The 21,159-nt window shown below is 41.5% G+C and overlaps 1 protein-coding gene across 7 annotated transcripts in view; it reads left to right on the top strand.

Annotated features, from left to right (window-relative positions):
- NBAS (NBAS subunit of NRZ tethering complex) overlaps positions 1-21,159 on the top strand; it is a 330,504-nt gene that overhangs the window by 248,247 nt on the left and 61,098 nt on the right. For all 7 annotated transcript variants that reach the window (XM_055540893.1, XM_055540896.1, XM_055540894.1 and 4 more), the window contains one exon: positions 18,314-18,532. In XM_055540893.1, the coding sequence (XP_055396868.1) occupies positions 18,314-18,532 (219 nt within the window). The remainder of the gene's footprint in view (positions 1-18,313; positions 18,533-21,159) is intronic.

The raw sequence follows: 21,159 nt of genomic DNA on the forward strand, positions 1-21,159 counted from the left end.
TACCATCCGAGCTTCCAGGGAAGCCCATAAAAATATGAGCGAGATATTTCCACATTTTTGTTTTTGCTGTTTTGTTTTTATTTTTGCATGCTCTTTACCATCTGTTGCGGACTTGTTAATAAAGACAAGTCACATTTCAAATGTTCAGTAGTCATATGAATGTATTGGACACATAATGCCTCACTTGAACCAAAGTCCACACTTATCCCACAAATGTCGGCCACCGGGAGGACAAGAGCAGGAGAAAAGTCACAGGCACATCTCAGAAAGAAAGGGAAAGGACTAGCCACCCAGAGTCAGTGTCTTCCCCCTTGTGTCATCAGCTGTCCCTCCTCCTCCCCCGGAAGTGAAAGGCGAAGAGAAGAGCAGCACTTTCCTTCTCAGGACCAATCGGGGAACGTCCTCCTCTGCAGGCCTGGGTAGTAACTGTGCAAAGGACAGGAAAATGGTTCCTGCCACACATACTAAATGAAGGTCAAGCTAACAATAAATTATAAGACCTCAGGCTTTATCTGTCATTTACAGAGATCACTGCACTTGCTGTGTAAGAACAGTGGTAATAGCTCCCATTTATTGTTCACTTATTATGTACCAGAAGCTGGCTCTCCACTTGACCTTCTCTCTAGTTATCATCACAGTGACCCTGCAAGGTTGATATTACATCTCGGTTTGAAATGAGCACATTGAAGGTTAGAGGTTAAGTAATTTGTTCAAGGTCAGAAGCAACTTAGTAGCTGAGTCAGAATTCCAATCCTAGTCTTATCTGTTTAGTGTTAGAGGTCTTCAGCAAATGATAATCTTTTTTCCTCAGGGAGGCACCCACTATTTTCTGAAGCAGATTGGATCCATTGATGTTATTTCTTATATGGAGTCCACATCTGCCCTTTATCTGGTCTCTTTTTTGTAACAAGAAATAGAACCACTTCCTTCCTTGCTCTTTGAGAAATGGAATAAAAATACCATATATTCCCCAAGACTTTCATGCCCCATTTCTTCTTTATCCCTCAAATAGCCTGGATTTCATGTGTTTCAGTTATAATCACTTCTTCCTTGACACAATTTATATGTGTGTTTCTCCTTTTTTAAAAAAAAAAAAAAAAAAAAGGGAGAAGAAACGAAAAAGTAATAAAAAAAATTGCCTCCATGTATTACTTTTCCTAGTGCTGTTGTAACTGATTACCACACCCCTCAGTGCTTAAATAATATCATTAATTGTCTTTAATTTTGTAGGTGAGAGGTTTTTCAGGGGACTCTCTGGGCTGAAATGCAGGTTTAGGAAGGGCTCCATTGTTGTTGGAGGTTCCAGGGGAGATGAGTGAAGGAAGTGAAACTCCCTTCTTTGGCTCGTGGCCCCTCTCCTCCATCTTCAAAGCCGACAACACTGCCTCTCTCCGATTCTCTGTCTTCACATACTTCTCTCCAACCAAAGCCAGGAAAGGGTCTCACTTTCAAGGACTGACGTGAAAAGATGGGAGCCTGTGTGAAAAGCCCTGGATAATCTCCCCGTTGCAGGGACTGGACCATTAATCACATCAGCAAAGTCCCTTTGCCGTTACCATAGCATGTTCGCAGATCCAAGGATTAGGATATACCTCTTTGGGGGACTGTGATTCTGCCACCCTTTACTTTTATATGTAATAAGGTTTTAGACACTTCAGTTCAGTCGCTCATTTGTGTCCTGCTCTTTGTGACCCCCTGGACTGCAGCACGCCAGTCCTCCCTGTCTATCACCAACTCCCAGAGTTTACTCAAACTCATGTCCATTGAGTCGGTGATGCCATCCAACCATCTCATCCTCTGTCATCCCCTTCTCCTCCTGCCCTCGATCTTTCCCAGCATCAGGGTCTTTTCCAGTGAGTCAGCTCTTCGCACCAGGTGGACAAAGTATTGGAGTATCAGCTTCAACATCACTCCCTCCAATAAAAACTCAGGACTGATTTCCTTTAGGATGGACTGGTTGAATTTCGTTACAGTCCAAGGGACTCTGAAGAGTCTTCTCCAACACTCCAGTTCAGAAGCATCAGTTCTTCGGTGCTCAGCTTTCTTTATGGTCCAATTCTCACATCCATACATGACTACTGGAAAAATCATAGCTTTGACTAGACGACCTTTGTTGGTAAAGTAATGTCTCTGCTTTTTAATATGCTGTCTAGGTTGGTCATAACTTTCCTTCCAGGGAGCAAGCATCTTTTAATTTCATGGCTGCAGTCATCATCTGCAGTTATTTTGGAGCCCCCAAAATAAAGTCTAACACTGTTTCCACTGTTTCCACTGTTTCTCCATCTATTTGCCATGAAGTGATGGAACCAGATGCCATGATCTTAGTTTTCTGAATGTTGAGCTTTAAGCCAACTTTTTCACTCTCCTCTTTCACTTTTATCAAGAAGCTCTTTAGTTCTTCTTCACTTTCTGACATAAGGGTGGTGTCATTTACATATCTAAGGTTATTGATATTTCTCCTGGCAATCTTGATTCCAGCTTGTGCTTCCTCCAGCCCAGCGTTTCTCATGATGTACTCTGCATATAAGTTAAATAAGCAGGGTGACAATATCCAGCCTTGATGTACTCCTTTTCCTATTTGGAATCAGTCAGTTGTTCCATGTCCAGTTCTAACTGTTGCTTCCTGACCTGCATACAGGTTTCTCAAGAGGCAGGTCAGGTGGTCTGGGATTCCCATCTCTTTTAGAATTTTCCACAGTTTATTGTGATCCACACAGTCAAAGGCTTTGGCATAGTCAATAAAGCAGAAATAGATGTTTTTCTGGAACTCTCTTGCTTTTTCCATGATCCAGCGGATGTTGGCAATTTGATCTCTGGTTCCTCTGCCTTTTCTAAAACCAGCTTGAACATCTGGAAGTTCACGGTTCACGTATTGCTAAAGCCTGGCTTGGAGAATTTTGAGCATTACTAGCGTGTGAGATGAGTGCAATTGTGTGGTAGTTTGAGCAGTCTCTGGCATTGCCTTTCTTTGGGATTGGAATGAAAACTGACCTTTTCCAGTCCTGTGGGCACTGCTGAATTTTCCAAATTTGCTGATATATTGAGTGCAGCACATTCACAGCATCATTTTTCAGGATTTGAAATAGCTCAACTGGAATTCCATCACCTCCACTAGTTTTGTACATAGAGATGCTTCCTAAGGCCCACTTGACTTCACATTCCAGGATGTCTGGCTCTAGGTGAGTGATGACACCATCGTGATTATCTGGGTCGTGAAGCTATTTTTTGTACAGTTCTTCTGTGTATTCTTGCCACCTCTTCTTAATATCTTCTGCTTCTGTTAGGTCCATACCATTTAGTTTCTTTGACTTTAAAGTTAGTATGGTTGATCTTAAATCAACTAAGATCCACTGTCTTACATATAAGAAAGTATGTATGCATTATGGCACTATATCAGCTTTGTGTTTTTTTTTTTTTAATACCAAAATGGAAAAATGGTAAAAAGTATTGGGAAAAAAACCAAACCCTTAAAGCTGATGTAGTTCCATAATGCATACATACTTTCTTATATGTAAGTCAGTGAATCTTAGTTTATTTAAGATCAAACATACTAACTTTAAAGCCAAAGAAACTACATGCATGTCTTTCTAATTACTGGGGTGTGTGTGTGTATATGGAGAAGGCAATGGCACCCCACTCCATACTCTTGCCTGGAAAATCCCATGGATGGAGGAGCCTGGTGGGCTGCAGTCCATGGGGTCGCTAGGAGTCAGACACGACTGAGCGACTTCACTCTCATTTTTCACTTTCAAGCATTGGAGAAGGAAATGGCAATGCACTCCAGTGTTCTTGCCTGGAGAATCCCAGGGACGGGGGAGCCTGTTGGGCTGCCGTCTATGGGGTCGCACAGAGTTGGACACGACTGAAGCGACTTAGCAGCAGCAATGTGTGTATATATCCACATTGACCTTTGTGTATACATTACAACAGTGAATGAAGATCTTTTGATCTTCATAATTTTTTTAAATTGAAAGGATGCATGTCAAATGCATGTTTGTCTCAGAAGATACTGTTTCTGAAGATACTTTTCTGAATGAAAGGTTCCTTTGTCATATATTTTTTAGGACTATTTTTTAGAGCAGTTTTGGTTCACAACAAAATTAAGAGGAAGGTACAGAGGTTTCCTAGTTGTTCCTGCCCCTATACATGTATAATCTCCCCCACTTTCAAGATTCCTCATTAGGAGATACTTTTTTTTTTTAATTGATAAACCTACATTGACACATCAACGTCACCCAAGCCCATAGTTCACCTTACTGTTCACCTTAGTGTTGTTCTTTCTGTAGTTGTGGACAGATGCATAGTGACATTATTATCTAACCACATTGAATATCAGAGTATTTTCATTGCCCTAAAAATCCTCTGTGTTCTCCCTGTTCATGACCCCTGCCCAAACCCCTGGCAACCGTTGATCTTTTTACCATGTCCATATTTTTGCTATGCTTTTATATAGACTATAGCTATATATAGTCATATGCTCCATAGCCTTTTCAGAATGGCTTCTTTCACTTAGTAATACGCGTTTGAGATTCTCTGTGTCTTTTCATGGCATGATAGTTTATTTCTTTTTAATGCTGAATAATATCCCATTGTGTGGATATACTGGTTTATTTATCCAATCACCTACCACAGGACATGTGGTCATTTCTTAAGTTTTGGCAATTATGATTAGAGCTGTTGTAAACATTAATGTGTAGGTTTTTATGTGGATGTAAGTTTTCCGCTCCTTTGGATAAATACCAAGGAGTACAATTATATGGTAAGAGTGTGTTTAATTTTGTAAGAAACTTCCAAACTGTCTTCCAAAGTGACTGTACCATTTTGCATTCCCACCAGCAATGAATGAGAGTTCTTGTTTCTCCACATCCTAGCCAGCATTTGATGTTGTCAGAGTTCTAGATTTTGGCCATTCTGATCTGTGTGTAGTGGTATCTCACTGGTGTTTTAATTTACATTTCCCTGAGGATATATGATATGCAGTATCTTCTTACATGTTTATTTGCCATCTGTATATATTCTTTGGTGAGATGTGTTTTAAAGTCCTTGGCCCATTTTTTAACTGGCTTGTTTTCTTATTGTTGTTTTAAGAGTTCTTTGTATATTTTATATAACAGTAGTTTATCAGATGTGTCTTTTGTAAATATTTTCTTCCAATCTGTAGCGTGTCTCTCACTTTCTCGACATTGTATTTCTCAGAGCAAAAGTTTTTAATTTTAGTAAGGTCTAGTTATCAAGTATTTCTATGGATTATGTCTTTGGTATTATATCTGAAAACTCATATCCCTACTCAGGTCATCTAGATTTTCTCCTATGTGATTTCTTAAAAGTTTTTAGTTTTGTGTTTTACGCTTAAGTATAAGGTCCATTTGTAGTTAATTTTTGTGAAAGATGTAGGTCCGGGTTTAGATTGATTTTTTTTTTTTTCCTTCCTTTTTTTGGCATGTGGATGTCCAGTTGTTCCAGCACCATTTGTTGAAAAACTGTCTTTGCTCCATTGTATTGCCTTTGTTTCTTTGTCGAAGATCAGTCAGCTGTACGTATCAGGCGTACGCATATGCTGTCCATTTCTGCCCTAAATTTTAATGGTGTTTGTTGTTGCTATTTTATAATCATACTGAACTTGACTATTGGAGAACAAAATGGCAACCCACTCCAGTATTCCTGTCTGGAGAATCCCATGGATTGAGAAGCCTTGTGGGCCACAGTCCGTGGGGTCCCAGAGTCGGACACGAGTGAAGTGACTTAGCAAACTTGACTGTAAAGCACTACATTTACTCAGTTTTACAGGGTGACTGAATATTAACTCATAATTTTTTCTCCTATAATCTCATCAGTATTTTGCCTATTTATCTTTGGTTTTGATGTAGTCAACATTTGACTCATTTGATTTCAAACTGAGTGACTTTATCCATTCTAGATACATTCAGAAACTGTTTATGTGAGCACATTTTCAGTACCATTGTTCTAGGTGCTGTAAACAGGTTTAAATAAAGACTCCCAAGTTCCTTGCCCTTTTGAAGCTCACAGTTGATTGGGATAAATGTATGAATACATATCAAATGAATTTATAATTTAATATAAGAAGTATCATTAAGGATATTAATAAATGCCATGTGTTCAAAGGAAGAGATAATCAGTAAATGTTTATTGAATGCCTTCTATATTCCAGGCATATATTTGTTACTAATGCTACATAGTAGTGATTATTTCAGGGTTTTTAAATGTGCAATATATATTGCTCTCATCTGACCTTCAGCTAGATTGTATGTATTATTACAGTTGTAAACATTATCCTTCCATTCCTGTTCTTAAATGCCTTTTCATTTAAGGCACCATTTTCTTCTATTTTCCAAGGTGAGAGTTTTGTTTGATAAGCATATCCTATCTTGACGATAATGCAGAAAGCCAGGAGCTTAGGAGATAAACAAAAAGGAGCAAATCTAAAAAAACAAATTGTCTTTCCCATGTGATTGTCAAAGGCACAGAATAAAGGGAGCAGGTAGAATACTCAAAGGATAGAAAATAGTTTTTGAAGCATAATATGATGTAATATAATTTATTCATAAATAAAACATAGACAGTCCTATGAAAAATGACCTGTTACAAGACTCTAAGAAAAAGAAAGGCTGGCCTGTTAAAAGTCTTATGTAGACTTTACATTTCCAAAGTTGATTATTTGCCCACTTGCCCTTTTTCCATTTATGAAAAGTGAAAAATCCACAAAGTTCCCTAGATGTCGGTCTGGTTTTCCTATTTGGCGCAGAATCTCTTCAAGTAGGCATCATTGGCTACTTTGTTCATTCACTGACCAGATGTTTTTTGAGTCAATGAATAGGCTGGGAAAGACAGCCTGTGTGATGACCCTTAATGATCTTGACCTTCCAGTGTTTAATCCCCTGTGTGATCTCCTCCCTTTGAGTGTGGACTGGACTGACTTAATTCACTTTTAACAAGCAGAATATGTACAGCAAAGTGACGGGATGCCCTTTACAAAGTAAGTTCTGAGAAGACCGTGGCTTCTTTCTTGGGTGCCGTCTCCCCTCCTTGGGTCATGCACTCTTGGGGAATCGACACACCTTGTTGTGAAGAGCCCCAAATGGCGAGACCAAGGATGCCAGTCACCATGGAGTAACTGTGGTTATGCATCTCCTGCCACCCAACCAAGCGACCTGATGAAACTGCAGAACTGACCAGTGGTTCATTTCTAGCCTCGTAAAAGATCTTAATCCAGAGAGGCACCTAGCTAAACCATACCAGATTCATGAATCATAGGAACTGTGAGATAATCAATGTTTTAAGCTTCTAAATTTGGGTCATTTGTTATCCAAGACTGAAAAAACACCATCAGTGCCTCCTGTGTATCAGAAATTGTTCTCAGTGCTAGGAATATAGCTGTGGTCAGATTCAGAAGAGTTTTGTTGCCAAGCAGACAGCCTATGTTTAACAGGCCCGTTTGGCTGCTTCCTCAAGGAGGGATTGTGGGTATGGCATCCACTCTGTGTATTGTGACCTGTAGAAGAAGCAGCCTGAGAATTGGCCCTTAGATTGTCTGTCAACATAACCCTGTAACAATAAGAGGGACTAATGTTTTCTTCCGAAAGTCTTTCATAGTCATCTAGGCTAACATTGGATGTGGATTAACCGTTTTCCTCTTCTCCTCCAGCCCTCAAATAAGATACTAGAAGAAGGGGAAGGTGGTATTTATTGTAATGTTACTCTGTGAATTGTCCTGCCACCTCTGTGAAATAAATACTTTTATCATCATTTTAAGAGATAAGAAAATTAAAGCTCAAGGATGTTAAATGACTGCTCCATGAGACTGCTTATGAGACTGTGTCTCATGAGCTAAACCAAGTCAGGATTCATTGATAGGCCTGCTCCCCAAATCTTGCTTCCCACAGCCTCCCTCGACTGAGAAATTTGGCTGCAAAAGCCCATCTTGGGTACTCGTGATTATTGGCTTGACTGGCAAGCTGAAAACTCATTCTCTGTTTGTGCTTGGAAATTATTTCAAATTGGCTATGGTAATAATTTAGTAAGATTGAAAATTGGCTGAAAGACCATGCTCGCCGTCCAATCATAAATGATGATGCCTCTGTTGCTGAGGAGGAGTCTGGCAGGCGCTCAGCTGCTGTGTGTTTCCGCAGCCCTTGCAGGCTTCTCCATGAATAAAGCACAAGAAAGAGTACACACTCCTTCCTGGGAGGCTTGTGGGCTCTAAATTCACAGGGGGTGGACGTCTTGGGGAAGACAGAAGAATAAATCAGCAATCTTAGAATAATGTACAGCAAATACCAAAGTGTATTTTAACATTTAGGAAAAAAAAGAAAGGCGAAAAATCCAAAAATCACCTCCCTGCTGAAATGTTATTCTCTGCCTGGCTGACTTCAGGGTTCTGAATTTTTTGTTGTTCAACCATAAATCTTCAGTGATGTGGGTCCCCCTCTCCTCCTCCATTCTTTGTTCATCCTATGATCCCTTCTCTCATTTATTAAGTACCTTTTAAACTTATAAGCAGATTTATCTTCTAATTATCATTTTATGAATACTTTCTCTTGCCTGGGCAGTAAAGGGATTTATAATGGAAAGTCATGCCCTCTCCACTCGGCTGGTGCCAAAAGCTTTTCAAGTAATGGTACCCAAAGGAAGATCCCAGCCATCTCAGGATGCTGGTTGTTTCTGCCTACCGTCAGGGGGAACTTTTCACAGATAGAGATGGTAAACAAATATAGTAGTGAAGGATTCAGAATTGATATGATCGATGACTTGTAATGTGGTAGCAGTGAGTTAAAAATGGTTAACAGTTAGTTGATGGGACCACCCAGGAAAGGCCTCATAGTAGATGAGGTATTTGAGTCCAGTCTTAATAAATGAGGGTGTTGGTCATGCAGGGAAAAATTAAAAGAGGAGGGGCATTCCAGGTAGATGTGGCAGTTTGGTACAGGCATGGGATAATCTAGTGCCTTCAGTTGACTACAAGACATATGATATAGATAGAAGTATCTTGATGAGGCTACAGAGAGAAGAAAGAGCCTGGTAATGAATGAATGCTTACTTGGCTAAAGGTTTTAGACTATCCTGAGAATGGACCTATTAGATGTAAATTTTAGGCTGGGTAGTGACATTCTCAGATTTCTTGCTTTAGAAAGATCACCTTGGTGATGATCAGAGAAAGGAACAGAGGGCACCAGCTTGGACACAGGGAAACTCCAGTGTGAAGGCCAGTGTGGTATTTTATGGGAGAGATGAAGATGGACCAGAGAGGCATTGACACGAGACTGACTCAGTTTGTGCTAATTACTGTAATGCAGGCATGTGTGCTATATCTCTGCTTTCATAATGCATTTCTGTAAACATCCTTTGAGGATGCTGTTTAACCTTTTGGTCACTGAATCACATAGCAAGTTCCTTAATCATAGTATAACCAGCTTTCTGCCTAGCGTATGTCATCTGATGAGCGAGTTTTTCATTCCACCCATATGTGTGGAAGACTATGATGAATTGATGCCACTTATCAAATGATAAAATTTCCATGAGGAGAACAGAGTAAAATACTTTTAAATTAACAATGACCCTGGAAAATCTGGAAAATTCCCTCCATTAATATTGTGGCCATCCCTTCATTCTTTCTGGAATTGTTTCTCCACTGATCTCCAGTAGCATATTGGGCACCTACTGACCTGGGGAGTTCATCTCTCAATGTCGTATCTTTTTGCCTTTTCATACTGTTCATGGGGTTCTCGAGGCAAGAATACTGAAGTGGTTTGCCATTCCCTGGCCTAACAGAAGCAGAAGATGTTAAGAAGAGGTGGCAAGAATACACAGAAAATCTGTACAAAAAAAGATCTTCATGACCCAGATAATCATGAAGGTGTAATCATTCCTACTCACCTAGAGCCGGACATCCTGGAATGTGAAGTCAGGTGGGCCTTAGGAAGCATCACTACGAACAAGGCTAGTGGAAGCGATGGAATTCCAGTTGAGCTATTTCAAATTCTAAAAGATGATGCTGTGAATGTGCTGCACCCAATATGTCAGCAAATTTGGAAATCTCATCAGTGGCCACAGGACTGGAAAATGTCAGTTTTTATTCCAATGCCAAAGAGTGCTCAAACTACCGCACAATTGCACTCATCTCACATGCTAGTAAAGTAATGCTCAAAATTCTCCAAGCCAGGCTTCAGCAATACGTGAACCATGAACTTCCAGATGTTCAAGCTGGTTTTAGAAAAGGCAGAGGAGCCAGGGATCAAATTGCCAACATCCGCTGGATCATGGAAAAAGCAAGAGAGTTCCAGAAAAACATCTGTTTCTGCTTTATTGACTATGCCAAAGCCTTTGACTGTGTGGATCACAATAAACTGTGGAAAATTCTAAAAGAGATGGGAATCCCAGACCACCTGACCTGCCTCTTGAGAAACCTGTATGCAGGTCAGGAAGCAACAGTTAGAACTGGACATGGAACAACAGACTGGATATTGTCACCCTGCTTATTTAACTAATATGCAGAGTACATCATGAGAAACACTGGGCTGGAGGAAGCACAAGCTGGAATCAAGATTGCCAGGAGAAATATCAATAACCTCAGATATTCAGATGACATCACCCTTATGGCAGAAAGTGAAGAAGAACTAAAGAGCCTCTTGATGAAAGTGAAAGAGGAGAGTGAAAAAGTTGGCTTAAAGCTCAACATTCAGAAAACTAAGATCATGGCATCCGGTCCCATCACTTCATGGCAAATAGATGGGGAAACAGTGGAAACAGTGTCAGACTTTATTTTGGGGGCTCCAAAATCACTGCGGATGGTGATTGCAGCCATGAAATTAAAAGACGCTTACTCCTTGGAAGGAAGGTTATGGCCAACCTAGATAGCATATTCAAAAGCAGAGACATTACTTTGCCAACAAAGTTCGTCTAGTCAAGGCTATAGTTTTTCCTGTGGTCATGTATGGATGTAAGAGTTGGATTGTGAAGAAGGCTGAGCACTGAAGAATTGATGCTTTTGAACTGTGGTATTGGAGAAGACTCTTGAGAGTCCCTTGGACTGCAAGGAAATCCAACCAGTCCATCCTAAAGGAGATCATTCCTGGGTGTTCATTGGAGGGACTGTTGTTGAAGCTGAAACTCCAAGACTTTGGCCACCTGATGCAGAGAGCTGACTCATTTGAAAAGACCCTGAAGCTGGGAAAGATTGAGGGCAGGAGGAGAAGGGGACGACAGAGGATGAGATGGTTGGATGGCATCACTGACACAATGGACATGGGTTTGAGTGGATGCCGGGAATTGGTGATGGCCAGGGAGGCCTGGCGTGCTGCAGTTCATGGGGTTGCAAAGAGTTTGACACGACTGAGCGACTGAAGTGAACTGAACCAAATATTGTGGCCTTTCATCATATCAAATTAAATCCTGGTGAATCTTAGACACATTGTGAAGTTCTTTGAGTGGCAGCACGGTGATGAATAGAGAGACAGGTTTATAGTTAGACCTTCCTGATTTCCCATCAAGCTCGACCTTGGGGAAATGACTCTTGAGTTTTCTCCTCTACATAATGGGGAATAATAATTGCTCCTATATAAATATAGATTAATTTTAGAATGTTTTTAGACACAAGTGAAAATCCAATTAAATTAGCTTAACTGAGCAGAAAATTTCCTGGCTTATGTAACTCAAAAGCTCAGAGGTGGGGCTGACTTTGGGGTTGTGTGATTCAACAATGAGTGGTCATCAAGGAGCCAGTTTCTGTCTCTTTTCTCTGTTGTCTGTGGTGTTAGTTTCACCCTCAGGCTCTTTGCTTCAGTGCACTGAGTGATGGAAACAGGCTACATCACTTCCTAACCGATACACAGCAGGTAGGGTAAGAAAGCTCCACGTGCGCACAGAAAAGAAAACCTGAGCCTCTCACTCAGGGGTTACATCACCCCCCGAGCAGATTCCTGTGGCTTTTGGTCGTCAGTCGGCCCGACCACCTGTGGTGAGAGGTGTGGGATTACCATGAATGGTCTGACTCCATCAGGACTAACCCTAGGCAGCCCTGAGTCAGTCCCATGGCCATTGCATGGTCAGCATTTACTAGACAAGGTATGAAGTGGACGTAAGGGAGACAAGCACAGTATCTGTAACGGACACCTTGAATAACCACTGTGAAGATTAAATGAAATAGCAAGAATAAAGATCTTGGTGTCAGTAGGTGCTCAGTACCAGTCCGTTCCCCTTCTGCTTTTCTTTAGCCCTCTTTCTGTTTACTGTCACCTAGAACATCTAAAAATGACATTTGAATTCCTTTCAGCCCAGTTTCAAACATCTAGCAACAGTTCAGTTTGGTTTTGAATGATCCAACCTAGTTGTAAGAGTTAGAATAAGATCTAGATTTTCATACTTACACTTGGTTTTGACATAAACTCATTAGATCTACTTAAAATGCTCTTAATAATAACAGTTTGTGTTGTGTATCCCATGCACGCATTTGATAGTAAAAGATTTTTAAATGGAAAATGTGAATGAATGCTTTCACAGCCCCCTGGACAGGAACCTTCACTACTCATTGCAGGAACATCTCGTTTCTAATATTCTTCATGGCCCTCTTCATTAGGGTAAAGGTGACCTTCAAGTTGTTGAAGAACTTAGGGACGTATTGGCTATGTCAGTGCTGAAAGTAAACAGTACAAAAGATAGGGCCATTTACACTTGCTGAAGAATGATAATATTACTGTGATTATTCCATAAGGGAAAAGGCGAAGATAAAGTGGCCTCTGTATCCTCCATGATTCATTTTTATTATATAAGCAATTGACAGCTAAAGCAGAGGAGCAAAATTCTACTGTTGATTTTTTAAAGTATATGATTCACTATGACAAAACCTGCATTCTTATTTTTATGTTTGAATAGTTTGTAAACTCGGAGAAGGCAGTGGCACCCCACTCCATACTCTTTGCCAGGAAAATCCCATGGACGGAGGAGCCTGGTGGGCTGCAGTCCATTGGGTCGCGAAGAGTCGGACACGACTGAGCGACTTCACTTTCACTTTTCACTTTCATGCATTGGAGAAGGAAATGGCAGCCCACCCCAGTGTTCTTGCCTGGAGAGTCCCAGGGACAGGGGAGCCTGGTGGGCTGCCATCTATGGGGTCGCACAGAGTCGGACACGACTGAAGCGACTTAGCATCAGCGCAGTAGGGGATAAATTGTTTCATGAAACTTGGGCTTTTAATACATGCATACATGCCCACGCATATATTCTGATACTGAGATTTGATGCACACAGTGTGCGGGTCTTGGGCAGAAATGTTTGGAAGCTTTGGCCACCTGATGCCAAGAGCTGACTCACCGAAAAAGACTGGTGCTGGGAAAGATTGAGGGCAGGCGAAGAGGGGGACAGAGGATGAGACGGTTGGATGGCATCATAGAGTCAATGGACATGAGTTTGAGCAAACTCCAGGAGACAGCAAAGGACAGGGAAGCCTGGCGTGCTGCAGTCCATGGGGTCGCAAAGAGTCGAGTACAACTTAGTGACTGGACAACAACAAATTCCCCATGTTGCAAGTTCACCTCACCCGCTTCTTCACAGGAATCCTCGCTCATCCTTCCAGTCCTGGCTTAGGTGCCACCTCCTTTGTAAAGACTTTCTTGCCTTTCTAAGACAGATACTTTTTCTTGCACCTGCATAGTTAGTTTATATTTCTGTCACATTTTATGAATACTTATTTTTGTGTTTGGTTTTTCCATTAGGATGGATGTTCTTCTAAGGTAGAGATTGTGTTTTAATTTCCTTTTGTATCCCCTGTGCCAAGACCAGGCCCAGCACATGGTAAGCATCGGAGTGTCTGTGCTTGAAAAGGAGATGAAAGAAAAGTGGAGCGAGATTTTACATAGAACCCAGAAAGAAAGGATATCTCTCTACCCTGTGTTAGTCAAAGAAAATTTTTTCAGTCTCTCAAATTAAGTGTGATGTTAAAACCAAAGTGTGAGTGAAATAATTTTGCTCTTGACTTTTCCATTAGTTAATACAGTTGATGTTAGCAATGTGAATGGTAGGGAAAGCCTGGCTTTCCCACCCTGACTCTGTAGGTAGCATCTGGCTTTTCCTAAGGCACCTGTCATTTTATAAATATCCACCTTATCTGAAAGTCACAGTATATTCATTTTTAAAAGAGAAAAATAGTATCTGCTTGGTGAGATTTCATCAGCCTTAAGGTACCTGCACACAAGGGAAGTTGTCCTGGTGAATTTTGAATCAAGCCATTCATGGCGCGACAGCACTGATTGTGGCATTCTTCCGTGTCAGCTCCTTCCTTGCTCGGCTTCCCAGGCACGAGTGTGACAGAGAGCTGTCCTCTCGCCCAGCACACGTGCCCTTTGTGCTGGCCCGTTCCTTCTCCCTCTCTCAGGCTCTGATGGGCCTTTACTTGCACTCGGCATCCAGGCCATGTGGCATCCATTTGCCCCAGCATCCCCCCAACCCCCTTTAACCTGGGGACCTCTTGAAGTTCTTCCTTTCCCATCTTAATGCCTCCTCACCCCTGAGGACTCCCTTTAGAGACAGCATCCCTCAGCAAACCTTCCTGCCCACTCCCCCGCCCCCCAGCCCTTCCCTTCCTGTCCAGACAGACTGCCCCTCGGAGGTCCTCATCAGCAGGTCGTGTTTACCCTCCTGCACTTGAAGAAGGATCCTGCCTCCTTGCAATGCCATTTCTCTCTGTGTCTTTCCAGCTAGAATGTAGCGTCCCCCGGGACAGGGACCTGGTCTCATTTTGTCTGTGTCACCAGCGCCCAGCCCAGGGCCAGATGTCCAGCGCCTTCACTGCGTGGCTGTCCATGAATAAACTCAAAAGCCTCGCTGCCTAACATCCGGTGTCTAACGTCCTGCTGCCTTTTCCTGCGTGACTTCTGATTGCCACTGACTGGCTTTGTCCTGACAACATACATCTAGTCCTGAGGTTTTGTTTCAAGTTCTTGAAAATGTCCTTATAAATTTTAGTCTCTTGAGGCCATCTTATAGGAATAAGACACTAGGGAGCCTTTGGGCACATTCTGGACCACAAATTTCTTGAGACATGAGACATGTTGAGAACATGCTATTTCATTGGACTTTTAAAGGTTCTTCCCCCACACCCTTATGTTGAGCAGAGTTGTTGAGTAATTTGGCAGCAATTTTCGATTTGTCTACAATGTGCTAGACGTTGTATTAAGGGCTAGGGGTACAGAGATTTTAAAAAGCACATTTTCTTCCCTGAAGGGTCACATTGTTTAGTCAGGGGAAATGTACGAGTAACCAGACAATTTTAACAGTGAGATGGGTTCTTTGATACAGGTGAGCTTTAAAAGGAACACATAAGGGAGGAGATGATGTTAATGACAGCATCTCAAAGGAGTGAACCCTGAACTGATTTGGGAAGGACAGGCAAAGGCAGGCTTGAGAAATGATGACAGTTTTTCTCAGATACTTGTAGTTTCACATTTAAAAATCTACAACGTGTTTTTAAACTAAAAAACTGACTAAAACGTTCCCATGCAATTATCTTCAGAATAACACTTGCCTTCAGTGGCTCCTGAACTCCTGCAGGTCAGATTCTGTAGCTAGCCTGGCACTCAAGACATTCTCAGTTCATCTTTCCAGCTAAAGTTTTTTAATATTCTAGACTGGGGAGTCAGTCAATCGTAGCCTATAGGTCAAATTCAGCCCACAGCCGGTTTTTGTACTGCCCTTAACTAAGCTAGTTTTTACAGCCCTCAAAGGATTCTAAGAACTAGCCAGCCAACCAAAAGAGTACACGTCAGAGACCGTAAGTGACCTCCAAAGCCCAGCATTTTCTATCCGGCCCTTTCCACTCCTGCTGTGTCTGAGTGCTCACTAGTGGTTATACACGTGTCATAAGCTTTCCTGCTTCCACAAGTCTGCTTTCACGCTTCTATCATTTTGAAATGTTGTCATTCATCCGTTCATTCCTTTATATGTTCAGCACACTTCTTGTGTGTGCGGCACCGTTCTGAGCTCTGGGGAGACGGCAGTGGAGACCACAGCAAGCAGAAGCACAGCATGCCAGTGGTGAGGAGAAAGCAAGGCAGGGTGAGGAGAGGGTGGCCCCGTGAGGACGGAGGGCGTGCCCGCTCTTCCTCGGTGCTCAGGGCGACCGCGTGTATAACGTGACCTTTCCACCACGTCCTGAGGGAAGCACAGGAACGAGCGTGAGGATCCCTGGGAGAACATTCCAGACAGAGGGCCCGACAAGCAGAAAGGCTCTGTGGGCCTGCAGGGAGGTCAGTGTCTTAGGAGTAGGCTGAGAGTGGGAGAAAGGAGGACCCTGGGTTAGAGAGGTGGGGTGAACTGCAGGGCAAGTCATACAGGGTCCAGTGGGGCTGTGAAGTCTTGATTTTATTCGCTCACCCAGTCAGATCCTGTGACGAGGCCGACATGCCCGAGTGACTGTGGTGGACAGTGATGGGGAGCACTGGCTTGGTCACCATGGACCTGAATTCCGACTTTCACTCTCTAACTCGACACGAACCCAAATGTATCAGCTACCTTCCCTGGGGCTCAGTCTTTCCATCCACATCACCGGGGGCGTAGGGAGGTCTGTTGAACTAAACACGGGTTCTAGGATATCTTGTATTTCTCAGTCACAGAAAGGCATTCTCAGATTATTTGGGGGAAGAGACAATACAGTAGCCGATCCTTGCTGGTCACTGGTGGCTTCTGATTTTATGTCATAGGTGCTGGGGTTGCAGAACTTGTTTTGAAGCTGTATTTGCAGACAGTTACAGTGCAGCGAAAATAGTGCCTTCCTAAAGATACCTTTCATCCGTATCTATAAGAGGCTAAGAAGACGCCAGCCATCTATTATAAAACATTAATTTTTTGTGCAGTGACTTGGAGGCAGCTGTTGGGGATGGAGGGTGGGGGAGGTTTGCCTCCTGGTGGGCTCGTTAGTGCTGTGTATTTGACGCCTGTGCCTACCTTTCAGAATAACCAGACACGACATGACTGATTTTAAGAAGTAATAGGAAGGTAAGGTTTGGTCCTAGGATGCTTTGTCTGTTGTTGTTGCTGTTGTTAAATCAACACAGAGTCCTCTTACAGCTCTAGTAAAAATGTGCTTGAGCAGTTGACAGGCGACTAAAATCTGGCTCCAGAGCAGCACAAACCAGCAGGGCCTGAAAGGCCCCAGAGTGGCTCCAAATAATGTGGTGTGCCTATCAAAATGGGTTAAGTTGAGACCTAATTTGTATTCTTGAGGCCAAGTGAACTTAACATTTTAAATATTAGAAAAAATATAAGCATTGCATGCCTAGCATAGTGACTGTCACGTATCAGAATTCAGTAAGCAACTGGTGAGTAAATGAGTAAATATAACGTTATTATAGAAAATTTGGAAAGTCAAGAACAGAATTGCTCATAGCCTCAGCACTTCAACAGTGGTCCCTACTAGTGTGTGTGTTGTCTTCCGGCACATGTACATTCACTTTCACTTTCACGTTTGGGCTTCTCTGGTGGCTCAGATGGTAAATAATCCGCCTGCAATGCAGGAGACCTGGGTTCAATCCCTGGGTTCGGAAGATCCCCTGGAGAAGGGAAAGGCTACCCACTCCAGTATTCTTACCTGGAGAATTCCATGGACTGTATAGTCCATGGGGTGGCAAAGAGTCGGACACGACTGAGCGACTTTGACTTTTCACATGCGCAGGTATAGTTCAGATTTTAATGTAAGCATGATACAGTTTTACGATTTCTGATTCCTAAAATTGAACATTTTATGATAATCATACAATCAAACAGTGATAATGGCTGTACTCTTACTGTAACTCTTACTGACTGCATATACTCTATCGAGTGATTTGTCATACGCTAGTTACCATTTCTCTTACTATCAATTGGATTGCTTTTAAAGTCGTATTTTTATATTCTTATTCCAGTTAAAATCTTCATGCCTATACTATTTTCTTCTTTTGAATTATTTCCTTATAATAAATTATCAGAATTGGTTATAGAAATGACTCCTCATTTTTTCACTGTAACCAGTAATCTATTTGAATATGTTTCACCATGACACCACCTGCTTTGGGTATTAGCATTTTTTAAAAAGCTATATTTATGCATTTAATAGTGCAAATGATACCACCCTATTTTTGTTTTCTTCATGGAAGAAAAACTAGTATAGCAAAAGTCCTATTCATGAAAATTTTATGTATTAGAATTTCACTTTTGTTCTCTCTACCACACTAATACTTTACTAAATCCATCACATGTAATACATAGGGTGATTCTTACCTTTGTTCAGTTCCTCTCTCTTACTCTCTTTTTGTTATTGTTGTTGGTAAAGCTGTCTCTGGAAGCACGTAAAGAAATGACTGGAAAGGCTATTAAGGCAGTCAAACATTTTATTGAAAAGCCAAGAAAAAGAAACTTAGAAGAAGACACTGAGGAGGCTGGTGGGTCTCAGGTGACCTATGCAGATGCCTTGAATCATCTGGAGCAATCACTGGCACACCTGGAAACCCTCGACCACAGCTTCATCATTTCTCTGAAGAACAGTGAGCAGGTAATGAAATGCAAACTCCTTCTGTATGCTCACACACTCGGATAATATCAGTGTGTTCTTTCATTTGTCTTTTAAAGCTATATTCATAGTTGTGATAGGCTTTTCAATGTTGCAGACTTTTTTTCAGTACCTGTTTTTAAATTGCAGTACATGGTTAATTTACAGGATTGTGCTTCAGGCGCACAGCAAAGTGACTCAGTCATATGGGCTTCCCTGGTGGCTCAGCTGGTAAAGAATCCACCTGCAATATGGGAGACCAGGGTTCAATCCGTGGGTTGGGAAGATCCCCTGAAGAAGATCCTCTGAAGGCTATCCACTCCAGTATTCTGGCCTCAAGAATTCCTTGGACAAAGGAGCCTGGAGGGCAACAGTCCATGGGGTCACAAAGAGTCAGACGAGACTGAGCAATCAACACACACACAACATGCTCTATTTCTAGCTGGGAGATGTTTTGCTTTCCAATTGAATGATGATAAATTTTTCTTCTGACTTTCAGAAAAATTCAGAAATAGCCATCCATACCTCCCTCAGAAAATTTTTTTTTTTTTTTTTAAAGAATATGTGTTCTCATCCTGTTTTTCTGGTGTATTTTCCAATATAATTTATTCTTGACATGACTTTTTTGGCTGATGAAGTTGTTCCTAGTTCATTCTAGGTGGGACCCTCTGGTCTAGTGGAGTCTCAAAAGGCCCCCTCATGGGAGTCATGAGCCCCTATGAGGTTTGGGGACCAGAGGGTTCGGATTGCATAAGGAAACCCTCTGTAGCCTTGGAAGCTTTTCATCTGTATTCACCATCATGGGAATTTTAGTATTCTTTTCCATAGCTCAGTTGGTAAAGAATCCACCTGCAATGCAGGAGACCCCAGTTCGATTCCTGGGTCTGGAAGATCCACTGGAGAAGGGATAGGCAACCCACTCCAGTATTCTTGGGCTTCCCTGGTGGCTCAGCTGGTAAAGAATCTGCCTGCATTGTGGAAGACCTGGGTTTGATCCTTGGGTTGGGAACATCCCCTGGAGAAGGGAAAGGCTACCTGTTCCAGTATTCTGGCCTGGAGAATTCCCATAGTCCATGGTGTTGCAAAGAGTTGGACACGACTGAGTGACTCACTTTCACTTTCTATAGCTAAAAAGTTGACAAATCACTACATAAATGGTTTTCATCCAGGTAAAAACAGTGTTTAGGTATGTAAAAAATAGTCCGTTCGCTTTGTAATGCTGTAGTGAATGAACCTGTAAGTGGCCACTGATCTGCTTTATTTTTTTTTTTAACCTTATGTGTTTAATGAATTGTATTCTTGGCTTGTAAAACAATATATATATTCCTGACTAGAAAAATCAGTCAGTGGAGAGGAGTCCAAATACTAAACAAATGGAATACTTCAAAATACGTATGAGACTCAAAAATGCAAGCCCCTCATCCAAGAGATAATGGGAGGAGTTCAAAAGCCTGATTTCAGTTTTATTTTATTTTTGTATTTTTTTAGTGCCTATTAGCCTATCTAATAAATAATATTAAATAATGGTATGAGCAATATAGAAGCCTTCATAGGAAGCAAATTGGCCTTACCGATCTTGATTTTATTCTGCTGATGGTTACAGTTGTGTAATCAATAATTACAATTATTGACAATATTAAAATATTGACAATTAAGGGGCTTCCCTTGTAGCTCAGTTGGTAAAGACTCTGTCTGCAATTCAGGAGACCCAGGTTCAATTCCTGGGTCGGGAAGATCCCCTAGAGAAGGAAATGGCAACCCATTTCAGTACTCTTGCCTGGAAAATTTTGTAGACAGAGGAGCCTTATGAGCTGCAGTCCATGGGGTTGAAAAGAGTTGAACACAACCGAGGGACTGAGCACACTTGGAATAGCTGATTGCGAATGTTATTAGGCCATGGATGGTCCTTAATAGGAGCCTCTTCTGGTCCCTAAATTGACATTGTATGATTTTGTTAAGGCACCTTTTAGATCAAATGCTGAAAATAACCTTCAACCTTATATATATTGACCCTTTTAAGTGCAGGCTTTGATTTTAACCTCTTTAATTATATACTCAGTGAAAGACCATACTGGAAACTCAAGAAGGTTAGTGCAACTTCAATCACAGACCATTGGAACCTCAGTTTTCTCTTGTCTCAATATGGATACTAGTAATTTCGTTGCCTAACTCAAAGGTAGTTTGAGTTTAAATATAGAAAGTATCACATGAGAGTAGTAAACTGAAAGCTCATGTGCCCAACTCCCAGCTTTCACCATTATCAAGACATGACCAATGTATTTCCTTTCTACCCTTACTCCTCTGAGTCATTTTAAAGAAAAACCCAGTCATCTTTTCATTTTATGCACAAATCCTTCCGTATCTATTTCTAAAAGATATATTTAAATGTAACTGCCACTACCACTACATTACCAATAAAAATGTTAATAGTAAGTCTTTGATATCATCAAATGTCCAGTTAAGGTTTGAAAGACAAAACAGTTATATTCAGAAGCACTTGTGAAAGTTAGAAAGTGTTGTTAACATCAAGTAATCGCCTTTGGTATGCTGGACGATGGTAGGCTGTGTTCTATTTCTGAAATTATTTGTTGTCATGTTAGTTTTTACAATATTATCAAAAAGGGACTGGC

This window comes from Bubalus kerabau, chromosome 11 (assembly GCF_029407905.1).
Source record: "Bubalus kerabau isolate K-KA32 ecotype Philippines breed swamp buffalo chromosome 11, PCC_UOA_SB_1v2, whole genome shotgun sequence".
NCBI lineage: Eukaryota > Metazoa > Chordata > Mammalia > Artiodactyla > Bovidae > Bubalus > Bubalus kerabau.